Source organism: Callospermophilus lateralis, chromosome 10 (genome assembly GCF_048772815.1).
Source record: "Callospermophilus lateralis isolate mCalLat2 chromosome 10, mCalLat2.hap1, whole genome shotgun sequence".
NCBI lineage: Eukaryota > Metazoa > Chordata > Mammalia > Rodentia > Sciuridae > Callospermophilus > Callospermophilus lateralis.
Window position 1 is genome coordinate 104,647,358 of NC_135314.1, and position 14,553 is coordinate 104,661,910.

Genomic DNA, 14,553 nt, shown 5'->3' on the forward strand with positions numbered 1-14,553 from the left:
AAAACATTAAGCACCATTACTCAAGTTTGTAGAGAAAGCATTTTACTGGGACTTAGACTCTTCTGAGGTCCTTTGATTGGTTCATCTGGTTTAATGCTATGATGCCTGTTCCCTCTTTTTTTTTTTTTTCATATACATAAATCTTGCATTCTTCCTGAAGTACCTCCTGACCTAGAATAGTCATCACCTTGCATTTCTTTTAATTCTGTGGCCAGGGGACTGGGGACTGGGGATTGAACCCAGGACTGCACGCATGCCAGGCAAGCACTCTACCCCTGAGCTATTTTACCAGCCTTTTTTTTAAAATTTTATTTTGAGACAGGGTCTTGGTAAGTTGGCCTGGTTGACCTTGAACTTGGGATCCCCCTGCCTCAGCCTCTGGAGCCTCTGGGATTCCAGGCTTGTGCCACTGGGCCCAGATATTTTCTTTTATTCTTTTCCCCCTTTTATTCTTAACAGCACTCAGACACTGTTGTCATGCGACAACAGCCAGTTAGCCTGTTCACTATGAAGGACATGGAAACTGCCAAGCCCTGGGGAGAAGGGGAGAACGAGAGGCTTGGACCGTCACAGTCTCCCATGTCCACAACTGCCCCGACTATCACTGCCGACACATTCTGCTGTTGCTGAGTCTCCCTGAACCCTACAACACTCGGACCCCTGTTGTGACCATTTGCCATTTTCCTCTTGAGAATGTGCCCCTTCGCTGTCAGTGCAGCATTGCTGACCCACGGAGTCTGTCCCTGTTTCTTTTTCTTTAATTTGGTGCCAACCCCTAGGATGGGGTTCGTGGCTCTTCATCCCCTCCATCCTAACAAACCTTGGCCACGCTTTCATATTTCCTCTTATTTTTCTTTTCCTTCCACCTTATAGAGGAGGCCCTTCACACTTTCCAGGTCCACATCAGTTAAACAGTGGCCAGTATGTGACCTGAAACCAACCCCACTCTTGGGCTGGGTTTCTGCTGCTTTATTGCCACAAAGATCTGTATCGGATCCTTTTCTGATGTTGGGGACTCCCTCCTTCTGACCCTCTCCTCTCCAGTCCTTCCCTCTCTCACTCTCTGAGTCCTCCAGATCAGAGGCTGCATTTTGTCATTTTTTTTTTTCCCTTCATGCAACATGGTCTGCTCATTCTTGGGAGAGGTAAGGTCCCTTCCAATCTCTCACAGAGTGCTCTGCCATCTGGACCTTGGGGATCCTCCACCATTGGGAATTGTAGGAGGGGAATCCCTCTCATTCTCTGGTATAACAGGGTTCACTTGATGCTTCGACTATAACCCTTGTGGCTTTGAAACTTATTTTTTTCTTTTTTTCCCAACCTTTTCCTCCCTGGTTCTTCTTTACTCTGATCTTCTCCTCCCTGATCTCCCCCTAATCTCATTTTCTCTAAATCACCTCTATAAAATTCCTGCAGATGGGCAGAATCACAGCCTTTGGGATGGGAGTCCCCTGTGTTTCTCCTTTGCTAGCAAAACAATAAACCATCTTTTTCCTTTTTTCTCAAAACCATGTCCTCATTATTAGATTGGTATTGGGGACAAGGACCAAGCTCTCAGCAACAATGGGAGACATCAAGTGACACTTTGATCTCAACCACCACTCTGCCAATCCTCTCCAACATGGGGGCTACTCCCCCTTAGGTTGTCTCATAAATAATTTTAAGACCCTCCACTTCCAAATTGACCTTAAAATTAAATGCATCATTGGGCTGAGTACTCAGATCTGGCTGCAATATAAATTAAACAACCTGCATCAATGGCCCAAATTTGGCATGTTTGACCCCCAAATCCTCCAAGACTTAGACAATTTCCTCCAACAAAATGGCCAATGGCCTGAAGTTCCTTACCTCCAAGCTTTCTTTCTCCTTCGCTCAAGACCCTCATTATACCACCCTTGCTCTGCTCTATAATTAATTCACTGACTGCCTGATGCCTACGCCTTCTAGATCAGGCCTTGACCCCTAGCCCTCTTTTTCATGTACTGCCGTCCCCCAAATAGCAGATGAGCCCCCACCAAAAACAAGTGAAGCTGGAGGCCATCAGGGAAGGTTTCACAGACAGGAGTGCCTGGTAGCTATCAAAGGAGACTGTCAGAGTCACAAGCTTTGAGTCAGATTGAGACCTGCACATCTTCCCAAGCTTCTGTACTGGAGTCTTGATCTGTTTTTGTATGTGCTTGTATGATCACCTAGCCCCAATATTTATCCCTCTTATTGGTCTAAAAAAGATGTAATGTGGCACATAAAAGTCCTAACTTTACTAAGAAAACCCCTAATTGACACAGATAAAAGGACCTCTACTAAACACACAGGTAATGCCAAAAGAAGGGTGTTTTACAAAAATCAAATAGCATTAAACAACGACAACTCATGTGAACATCTGTAACATCATAAAAGCCAAGTGTGGTGCGTAATAATTCTATCAAATTGTTCACTGTGCTGACCCCCCACTTGCTTTGTTTTCCAAGAAGCAATGTACGTGCAGCCCTGCCTGGCCTCTGTGGACAGGATAAGTCACATTTCTTAGCAAACTACCTGTTCAATGCAGGAGAACTGTAGTCCCCAAACAGTGTTGATAAAAGGTGAGCTGGATCCCCCTTCACCCAGGCGCTGGGAAAGTCGGTCCCTACTTGCTTCAGTTTCTTTTTTGTGGGAAAAAAAAAAAAAAAAATTGTGCATGGGACAGAGGAAGGCTTGAGACAAAGGCAGCGGGCTGGGGTCACTCTCCGGTGCTGCAGGAAGGTCTTACATCCTAAGTCTGACCCCGACAGCCCGCAGGGTACCAAATATCGACCACTGTCTGTCTCCATTTCGGATTGACTTGTCCCATTGTGGAGGGCACCCTCACCCAGTGAATCTTGGATCCAGAGATGAAATCTCAGTCTGACCTGAGGTCTTTGAGAAAGAGGTGCCCCGTTAATCTCTCAAAGGCTTGAGCCACGCGACCTCTCCCTCTTCAGAAATGCTTCTACCCCAATTCTGTCCACACTGTCTGCCCCTTAAACAGGGACCCATTATGAGAGATTCTCAAGATAGAGCTCCCCCAGCTTTGAAATTAGACTCCCTTCTCTAGGTTCTCACAGGACACATCTCCTGTACTCCCCTCAGCTGGCCAGAAAAAGATCAGAAAATCTGTCTCAACTTAGAGTAAAACTACGCCTCATCTGTCCTATTTCAAGAATCCAAATTATTTATTTTCTGTAGTGGGGATGTCACCCAGAGCAATAACAGGCTTGCCTCCCTCTTCAAATTGAGGAGCATAATATGAAATCATGGTCTTTTGAGTGTGAGGACCCAAAAGGACAACTGGGGGAATGAAACATGGTTAGAACGCCCTGTGCATGAGGTTTTGCTCAAAACAGCAGCTTCCCTTACTTCTTAGCTTCTGCCAGACTCTCTCTCCAAGGCCTACAGAGCATGCAGAACTTCCAAGATTTACAAGGCTTATAGAGAACCAGTTGAGAACAAAGGGGAAAAAAGTGTCACTTTTAAATCCAGGCCACTTGTGGAACTTAAATGGCTGGTTATCTTATCTCCTCTTAGCAGTCTAACATGCTGCTTTCTTAAGAAGTTCCTCCCTAAACACTACAGCACAGGGAGGGGAGATGGAATGATCTCATGGATTTAAGTCTTCTGTACCTTGAGAATCTTTATCTAAGGATTTCAGGGCTCTCTCTTTCTTTCGATATCTGAACTGACTCTTATCTGACCCTAGGGTGCACTCTGATCTGATAAAGGTGTTCTGCATGCTCCTTTACTAATTACAGCATGTCAACTTTTTTTTAGATCTCCTGCTTTTAAAAATTCTACTTTTTGGAGTTCATGGTTTTATGGTGAAATCATATTTGATCCTGAGTGCTTAAATTAAAATATTTTTTCCTGATCAGTCTTATTTTATCTAACTGTAGAGGTTTTCATACTCTGTCTTTGTTTAGATGCCAAATTTTCAAGGGTTAGCTCTCAAATACATTGGAGAATCTCTTTTTACAAAATCCTAAAAAAGGACATAGACATGGTGATGTTGAGAATAAATCTGATAGGCATTGAGGACAAGTAGCCACCTGAACTTTTGATCTCAGTGTCCGCCATGGCCATCAGACTTTATACCTAGCATTTCCAACTGCACAGGCCTCTGTATTTAAAGTGTAATTTGAAAGTCTGATAAGCTCTATTTTAATTTCTAACAGTTTAAATCCAAAAGAGGCTTTAATAAACATTTGAGCATTGCCTCCTACCTGTGAAGATCTACCTACAAATAGCTTCAAGATCTCTGTTACCTGTCTGCTTTATGTATGTGTGTACACCTGTGTATTGTGTTGGGTCTACGTATGTTCTTATGTCCATGTATCATATGCATGGTATCAAAACTGGCATATAGATAAATGATTTCTCATAAATTAAAATTTAAAAGAGAGATGGATCCAAATACCTTTTGGTTCACATGACTTAAAAAGTTCGATTTAAATTAAGTAGACAGTTAAGTGTAAAGTTAAAATTACAACTTAGAAGTTTTTGTAGGTGATCAGACAATCAACAGAGGGTTGGTTTTATAAAATACCTAGAATGCAAAATCCATTGTTTCTAGGATTTTTCTTCAACAGGCAAGAGATAGCTGTTAACTATACTTTTTAACTATACTGTTAACTATACCTGTCTGATATCTTGGTTTTTACAGTTAAAAATGAGTAAATTAGATTTAACATCAACAGCAATTGGATTAATCATAAATATGTCTGTTAGAGGGAACATCTGGTTAATTTACAAAGTTAAGTGTTGGATTAGTCAGGTAGTCACTGAAAAAAATACTTTTTTACCTTACACTAGGAGAAATTAAAAATGAATCAAAGATTTATATATAAAAATAGAATTCTGAAAGCATTAGTCTTCTTATTATGGATTTTTTTTATATCATCCAATGTGAAAAAGACCTTTCCAACAACAACAAAACAATCCCGAATTCATAAAAGGAAACATTGACAAGTTCACTTTATTTAAAAAAATAGAATTAGAATTAGATTAAATGAAGGGAGAATAAATATATAGGAAGATGACACATGCCAAGGGAGAAAGAGGAAAATAATTTTACAAGATCTAGATGAACTTTAAAAAGAAACAATTGTGCCCCAATCAGTGACTAATATTTTAATCCTCTGATCTCACCTAGATTTCCAGGAATAAAATCGGTTTCTTGATTTTTTTTTTTTTTTAAAGCAATTCCATTTGTTCAGTTTTTCAGACTTCTGGTCCAAAACGTCTCACGTTTTCCAGAACTTGTTTGTTGGTATCCTGCAATTGTATTGGTTGGAATGGAGAAAGATGCCCTTTCCCATCAAGAAGCATTAGTAGACTTCTTTGTAGGAGGAACTCAGCATCCCGGTGGCTGGGGAGAGCCTCTCTGTTGCTGTGATTCCTCCTGCTTGGTCATGGTTGCTTTCTTCCGGAGCCCAACACAGGCGGCTTCACAGTCCCCGTCTACCTTCGGCCTAGGAGCCGCAGGATGGGAAATTCCCATGCCAGGCTTCAACTCACCTTCTTTCAGTACGCCTGACTAGTGGCTGGGGAAGGACAGAACCCTGAGACGTCAAGGGCGCTGCCCTCCCAGCGTCTTGATAAAGCCTGCCCCTGTGACGGATCCGACCTCCACAAACTTCTTGAAAAAGGCCTCTACCTCCTACATAGCTCCACCTTACTAAGTCTTCAGGAAGCAAGATGTTCAGCCCAGCATTCCTCTTCCACCGACAGGTCGTCTTTGGATTTGGAGAGATTATCTTTCAATTTGGAGAGATGGCCAGCAGGGGCTTCTGTGACCCTGCATTTCAGGCTTGTTGATCTTTGGGCAGTTTTTTCAGGTATCGTCATTGGCCTCCTCAATGCCATCTTTCAGGGCCATTTCTGTCACTTACTTGATTCTGTTTCTGTTTCCTTTTCCCTGCTATAGTTTAGCCTTCACTTTAGGTTCCTTTAACAAAGCTCTGAAATAATGACATTTGCTAGGACACAGCATAACATGTCATATAGTAAACAGAATAAAAACAAAAATTTTATGTCATGTAGTGAATAATGTCATCAAGAATGCTGAATGATTGAGAGTCCTGTACAGTAATATTTCCTGTAGAAACATCTTTTTTCAATAAAAGTGTCAGCCCTCTCAAAGGGAACTTTTAATATGTGCCTTAGATTTTAAGAAGTTGGCGACAATGTTTTGAGAGAGAATCGATAGCATCTGTTTTTCTGTGCCAGGGATAGGACTCAGGGAGCTCTACCACTAAGCCACATCCCCAGCCCTTTTTTTTTTTTTTTTTTTCCTATTTTGAGACAGGGTGTTACTAAGTTACTCAGGCTGGACTCATGAGATTCTCATGCCTCGGCTTCCAGGTTAGCTGAGAGTACAGGTGTGTGGCACCATACCCGGCTATTATAGCAACTTTTAAAATATGTCATTGAGTTCTGTTTGTCTCATCCAAGAAAGCACAAATGTGCATTTGAATCATTTGATGATCCTCTTAATCTGGACCCAATTGAGTAGTTCTATAGTGTGATCTGAGGTTTTCAATTCTAACAACCCCCATTGGGCCATACTTTGAATCGCAAGGAACAAATGCTCCTTGGAGATTTTTTTAAAAAAATATTTATTCTTAAGTTTTAGGTGGACACAATATCTTTATTTTACATTTATATGGTGCTGAGGATGAAACCCAGTGCCTCGTGCATGCTAAGTGAGCGATGTACCACTGAGCCATAACCCCAGCCCCTCCTTGGAAATTTTTAAACAAGCAATTTTAAAGAGGGATTTTGACCCAGCTGCCTCCCAATTTGATACAAAGAAAAGCCAGAGGATATTCTTCTTCAAATTCTGCTGAACATAGTTTTGCAAACAGTAAATGATTCAGTCTTGCATCCTTGTAGTGAATTAAGGAATTTTCTTGACAATGATACAAATAAGCCTGAGATATGACTAATTGATGACAATAAGCATTTTCAATTGTACATGACTACAAGAAAAATGAACTACCTTCAGCTTACAGTTTAAAAATTTTAAAGTCACACTTATCTACTAAAATAATTTTTAGCAAATTAAAAGGGAATTTATTTAGAACACAAAGCTTGCTTCACATTTCTCCAGGTAAGAACGGGTGGCCTTTACTGGGGGTAGGAGAGGGAGACAATGTTCAGAGCTCACTTCTGCTTCCAGGTAGGTCTTGCTGCCTGGAAAAGCCCTTCCTAGAACACTGTCAGAAAGCACCTGCTGTTGAAATAGGCCAGTATTTTGAGAATAAAAATAAGTTTTTTAGTAGAAAAAATGGAAAGACTTCTTGACCACCACATCAGAGCTAATAATACTCTCTCATTATTTACTAAAAATCTTCTAAATGGCAGTGATCTGGAAGCAGAGCAGGGCACTGCAAGATCAGGAAATGCTGGGTGTTGGGGAGGGAGAGTGGGATTGACGATGGCATGATTGAAGCAGAGAAGTCGCTCAGGGATGGAATGTGGTAAAGGAGGAGTGAGAAACTGCTACTTACCCAGATCACAAAGGAGAGAATTATCTGGCTCTACCCTGGAGCTGGTTCTTTCATGGTACAGTGGCTACTTGTTTATCCCTTTGGTTCAGAGCCCAGATCTGATGTCTACAGACTTGTATTTAAATCCCATTTCCAGAGCCCCAGAGATCTGTTCCGTTTCTCATTAGCCCTGTGAGTTTGAATGGTTATTTCATTTCTTTGAGCCATATTTTTCTTGCATACAAAAATAGTGTAGCTGAGCATGGTGATGCACACCTATAATTTCAGTGGCTCAGGAGGCTGAAGCAGGAGGATCACAAGTTCAAGGCCAGCCTCACCAATTTAACAAGGCCTTAAGTAACTTAGTGAGATCCTGTATCAAAATAAAAAAGGCTGGGGAAATGGCTCAGTTGTGGAACATTCCTGAGTTCAATCCCTGGTACAAAAGGAAAAAAAAAAAAAGAAAAGAAAGAAATAAAGAAACAGAAAAGATCAAAAGAAATCCAAAATAAACACAACAGCAGGACTTCAGATTATCTTAAGGGTCTAGAGGTTCTTTAGTAGAGTGTTGTTGCTGTTGCCATTGTTTTTAGTGAGGGAAGCAGAGAAAGCTTTAAAATGTTGAGCGGTTTTGAGGCCACTGGATCACAGAGATAGTTAGATGTGGGAACAAACAATGTTGAAAAGAAAAATGAAGAAGGTTTGAGAATAAACTTTGCCTAGTTAAAAGTTTCATTTCGCATTGAACATGAAGAAACCAGTGGGTAAAAACTGGAATTATCATAAAACAGTAGCTGGAGGTAAGACAGAAAAGGAAGACTGAGTCAACACAAGAAAAGCTCAAAACAACAATCAGCTCTGGCAGTTCTCAATCAACAGCATGCTTTCATCATGTCATTAGTACTCCTACTATCTAACATACTTAATGTTTTTAATTTGATGGTCTGAACACATTGCAAATGTAATTAAGCAATTCCCTCATCTCTTTATTTGGAAATGAACAAACTAGGGGCAAATGCATTTCATTAAATTGTTAAGATTGATAAGACTAAACTGCAATCAGGACAGAAGCTGGAAGAACTTCTAGACCTTAGAGCTCATACCAGAGGAAAAGACTTTCAAGGAAGTGGAATTGTGCAACTGGTGGCTAGAATAAGCTCATGCTTGAAACAGAGCGACACAGACAGCATTGCACAGGAAAGGAACACATATTCAGGAAAACAAGCAGTATTGGGGAAAACAGCAATTGGAAAATACAGTTTATTGTCCACTGAAATAGAATAGTAGGCTAATTGAAATACAAATCATCGCATTAATGGCAATATTTTTTATCAATAAAGAACATGTAAATTAAATTCTATAGTTCCGTATCCGATTTAGTAAAATCAAACACATTGTGCTTGGTAGCTTCTTCCATTCTGCTGTCACATGCTGCTATCTTACCTGTCTCTTGTGTCTAAATTTCAGAGAAAACACTTCCATGCTCACCAGATCCCCATAGCAGAGTACAGTGCCAGCTTAGATGCTCTGTGTTCCCTTCCTTCTGTTCAGTGCTACACATTCTGTGGAATTCCCTTCTCTGCTCCAAATATATTCTTTGACCTTGAGGTCTGCAAGGGTGAAAGCATTTGTCAAGTAGCTGAAATCTCTGCTTATCTGCCTTCTTTCTCAATCCAGAGAAAAGAATTCATGTAGGAGTTTCAGATACTATTATGAAGGTCCTGTGACTCTCAAGGCCATGACTGTAGGTGGCTACGTGCTTGATTTACTGTAAAGGTTAGCTCTGATGTATTTAGTTTAATGTAATAGTTTCATTAAAATGTTGCAAAGAAGGCTGATTATAAATGATCTCATACATTCCTGTTTAATGCTTCTTTTACAATAAAAATCATTAATTTATATCTCCTATTGGAACAGTTCCTTGCAACTCATTATATCCAGTTACTTCCTGGACCACTCCATTTGGATACCTTAATATTTTTTGTTTGTTTTTTGATACTGGGGACTGAATCCAGGGCCTCACTGAACTACGTCCCTGGCCTTTTCCAGTTTTTAAAATTCTAGACCAGATCTTGCTAAATTGCCCTAGTTGGACTTGAACTTGGGATCCTGCTGCCTCAGCCTCCTGAGTGGTTGGGTTCCAGGGGTGTTGTCAGGCTGGGTAGCTTAATCTTCACATACGCAAAAGTGGTGTTGTGTTTTTTCCTCTCCAAATTTTTCTCTGCCTTCATTGCTCAGTTTTCGCCAAATCATAAAAGGCACCACAAGTTACTTCCTTGCTCAATCCAGAAACTTGTGAGTCACCATGATTCTTCTCTCCCCGCTCATCCTCCACACCCACCAGCAAACTCGTAATGTGAACTCCCAAGTACCCAACCATTTCTGTCCACTGATACTCCACCACTTTGGTCATTATTTTCTTCTTGAATTATTGCAATGATCTCCTAATGTCTCCTTATTTTCTATTGTGTCTTCCTTCACTCTATTTTCTACACAGTTGAAAGGGTAACTCCCTTAAGATGCTAATCTCATGATGTCACTGCTCTGCCTGAAATTCCTAATTCCCCTTAGGATACAACCTGAACTTTCACCATGGTTTTTAAAACCTACATTAGTGGATTTTTACACACTTAGCACCTTTAAAAGCTCAGGACCTTTGAACATGCTGTTTATGCTTCTTGAACACTTATTTTATCTTCTTTTTGGAAGCATCATCCCAATTTCTTCATTTTGGTCTTTGGGACAGCTAATCACTGCACCCTGCTCCAGGGGTGGGCTCCTGTTACGTGGTGAGCATTGAAGGTTCCCTCCCTGGAATCCCGCCCTCAGTAGGGTGAATATGCCAGGAGGAGGGTGATGATCAAGGTGGTCACTTAGAGCCCCTGGTTCCCGATTTCACAAAACTATGCAGAGAGCATCTTTCTAACCCTGAACATTTCCAGATCCTTCGAGTTGATTTTCTTTTTTGACCTTAGTCTCTCAGAGCCACCTCCTCCGGCTTCCCAACTCAGTATCCTCATTGCTCAGGTCTTAGCGGATGTCAGTTTTATAGAGGTTTCTCTGACAGTCTTGTACAATATAGGCCCCTCTCTCAAATGCTTTTTTAGCACCCATTAAAATTATTTCAATTTTTCACTCTTTCTTTTGTACTGGTGATTGAAGCCAGGGGTGCTTTTCCACTGAGTTACATTTCCAGCCTTTTTTTTTTTTTTTTTTTTTTTTTAAAGGGAAGGTCTTATTAACCTGCTAAGGGTCTTGCTAAATTGCTGAGGCTGGCCTTGAACTTGCAATCTTCCTGCCTCGGCCTCCTGAGTTGCTGGGATTCTAGATGTGCACCATCATGCCTGGCTCAGCTTTTCACATTTAAAATATGAATCATATTAGTAAATATAGTGAATCAAATTAATGCATTTTATGTTATCTTACATCCAAGGAATAAACACAGTTTGGTCATACTGGATTTTTTTTAAACTTTCCTAATTTTGTTTTCCCGATATTTTATTCAAGGTTTCTACATATTTAAAGTGAGATTGGCCTCTAATTTTTCTTACTTGTACTGTTTTCATTTAGTTTTGGTATAAGGTCATATTGTCCTTATGGAATTAGTTAGATATCTTTCCCTTTTGAATATGTGAAATAGCTAATAAACATTGGATTATCTGTCCCTTAGTGGTTTGGTGAACTCATCTTTAGAAACTTCTGGAGTTGAAAAGTAGATCTTACAAACATAGAAGGGAGAACAGCAGAGGAAGGGAATCCAGGAGGAGGGAGGAGTGGAGAGAAAGGGGAAGAACTGGGGACTGAAATAGGCCAAATTATACTATGTGCATGTGAAATATGTCACATGCACATAGAATAATGGGTCCTACTTTCATGAAGAATGCACGATTCAGATCAGTGTAGAAAGGGGAGTGGGGGAGGGGAGGGAAAAAGAGGGGAGACAACAGAACAAATCATGTCATGTACATATAGGAATATGCCACACTCCAAATACAGTCATAGTTATGTGTATTTAGAATGCACTAATAAAAAAATTAAATAAATGAATAAAATTTAAAAACCTTCCAGAGTTGAGAATTTTGGAAGAAAGGTGCAGATTTATGACTAGTGTTTCAATTTCCTTAGCCTCATCAGATTTCCTACATTTTTTTCATGTATTTAAGTTAAAAAACACTTTTTTTGCTGGGTGCCATGGTGCATGCCTGTAATCCCAGTGGCTTGGGAGACTGAGGCAGGAAGATCACAAGTTCAAAGCCAGTCTCAGCAATGAGGCACTAAGCAACTCAGTGATACCCCGTCTCTAAATAAAATACAAAATAGGGCTGGTATGGGCTCAGTGGTTGAGTGCCCCTGAGTTCATTCCCTGGTACCAAAAAACAGACAAAAAAAAAAAAAAAAAAAAAAAACCAAAAACATGCCACTTTTTCTGGAGAAGAGAAACTGAGAATCTTTTGAACTCCAATGGAAAGAATTCTTTAACTTTTTACCAAAAATTTTAAAATTATTTTTCTGTTTAATTTTGACCATAATGTGAGGTACTAGAAAACTTCAGGGACAGTGTAAGTCCACAGAATAGAAACTCTACTGCCTCAGAGTCATACTGTTAGATGGGTAGACACGCAAACAACATGAAAAAGCAAGGGAACAAATCGCCCTAAGCCAACGGAGATACTCCAGTGACAGAATCCATTGACACCACAGTGGAAGAAATGTCAGAGAAGCAGTTTACCATGTACATAGTTAAACTGACATGCAAACTAAAGAACAGCATAAGGAATGAAATCAGAGAGAAAATACAGGAAGTGAAAGATCACTTCAATAAAGAGGCAGAGATTCTGGGGGAAAAAAAACAAAATGAAGAAAACAATAAACTAAATTAAAAATTCAATGGAAAGCATCACCGACAGACTAGATCACTTGGAAGACAGAACCTCAGGCAATGAAAACACAATATATAATCTTGAAAATAGAATCGATCACAGAGAGAAGATGGTAAGAAACCATGAATAGAAATTCCAAGAATTATGGGATAACATGATAGACCAAATTTAAGATTTATCAGGCTAGATGAAGGTGTGGAGATACAAACCAAATGAATGAACAATACTTTCAATGAAATAATATCAGAAAAATATTCAGATTTAAAGAATGAAATGGAAAATCAAATACAAGACCCCAATGTACAAAATTACAACAGATCCACACCAAGGCACATTATAATGAGAATGCCTAACATACAGAATAAGGATAGAATTTTAAAGGCAGTAAGAGAAAAATATCAGATTATGTATAGAGGGGAACAAATGTAGATCTCAGCTGATTTCTCAACCCAGGAAAAAAAAAAGTGAAAACCAGCAAAGGGAGGAACTACACTAAAGGATTAGTCAATAAAAGGAGAAACTAATTCAAATTAAAAACCAGAAATAAACCAAGATGACCGGGAATATAAATCATATCTCAAAAATAACCTTGAATGTTAATGGCCTAAACTCATCAATTAAAAGACATAGACTAGCAGATTGGATTAAAATACAAGACCCAATAATACGCTGTCTCCAAGACACTCACCTCATAGGCAAAGACATCCACAGACTGAAGGTGAAAGAATGGGAAAAAAGCATCACTCACATGGATTGCATAAACAAGCAGGGGTTTCTATCCTCATACCAGATAAAGTGGACTTCAAGCCAAAGTTAGTCAGAAGGGACAAAGAAGGAGATTTCATACTGCTTAATGGAATTATACATCAACAAGACATAAAATCATAAATATTTATACCCAAACAATGCAGCATCTATGTACATCAAACAAACCCTTATCAATTTCAAGAATCAAATAGACAACAACATAATAATACCGGGTAAATTTAACACGACTCTGTCGGCACTGGATAGATCCTCGGAACAAAAACTAAATAAAGAAGCTGTAGAAGTAAAAGATACAATTGATAATTTAGACTTAACTGACATACATAGAATATTTCATCCATCAATGACTGAACACACTTCACAGCAGCACATAGATCTTTCTCTAATATAGACCATGTTATGTAAGTTATCACATATGTTGACATGGAACTGTAATAGTATCTTAATATACTTTTAGCTTCTATAGAGTTATTTTGATATCTCCCTTTCCATTGATATTAATTTTTGTGTTCTTTTTTCTTGATTAGACTTGTTTTTTTTTTAAATCAAATCTTAGCTGTATTATTTCTTCTCTATTTCATAGGCAGTAGGAAACTATATATTTGAAAATAATTTTATGGGGCTGTGGCTGTGGCTCAGCAGTAGAGCGCTCGCCTAGCATGTGCGAGGTGCTGGGTTCTACCTCAGCTCCACATAAAAATAAATAAATAAAATAAAGGTATTGTATCCAACTACAACTAAAAAATATTTAAAAAAGAAAATAATTTTGTTGCAATTCTGGTCTCTTTCTTTCTTTTTTTTTTTTTTTTAAGCAAAGATAACCTCAACATTTTATTATCTTCATAACAAAACAAGCAATGAAACTAAGAACTGGATCACTTGGCCCTTTCTCTTCTTATCTCCTCCCAGTTCAAAATGGCTTGCGTCTCTTAATAGCCAGCATTCTCTTAGATCTGCAGGTAGGCTCAACACACTCAAGCCTCAGCACAATCTTCTTTGTAGTTTTAGCCTTTTTCCTGAAAATTGGCTTAGTCTGTCCACCATAGCCACTCTGTTTACTGTCATACTGCCACTTTCCCTGTGCATACAGAGAATCCTTGCCCTTTGTGTACTGTGTCACTTTACGGGGTTGGTGTTCACCACATTTCTTACAGAACGTCTGGCGGGTCTTAGGATTTTTCACCATGTTTGTGAAAGCGTTATTGGCAAAGAGAAAAAATCTGACCTCTTTCTGATACAAATTATAATTGTTCATCTGAGTACTGTTTCATCCCAGAGATCCTGATATTTTAAGCTTTTATTATTATTTAGTTCAAAGCACTTTTATTTACTTTTCTTATGCCTTCTTCCTTGACCTATGAAATATTTCTAAGTGTGCCATTTAATTTTGAAGTAATTGACAT

The 14,553-nt window shown here is 39.3% G+C and overlaps 1 protein-coding gene across 1 annotated transcript; it reads right to left on the minus strand.

Annotated features, from left to right (window-relative positions):
- Positions 1 to 14,060: 14,060 nt before the first annotated feature.
- LOC143408832 (large ribosomal subunit protein eL42-like) lies at positions 14,061 to 14,336 on the minus strand. The gene has a single exon (XM_076868746.1). The coding sequence runs from the start codon at positions 14,334 to 14,336 to the stop codon at positions 14,061 to 14,063; it is 276 nt and encodes a 91-aa protein (XP_076724861.1).
- Positions 14,337 to 14,553: the final 217 nt, after the last annotated feature.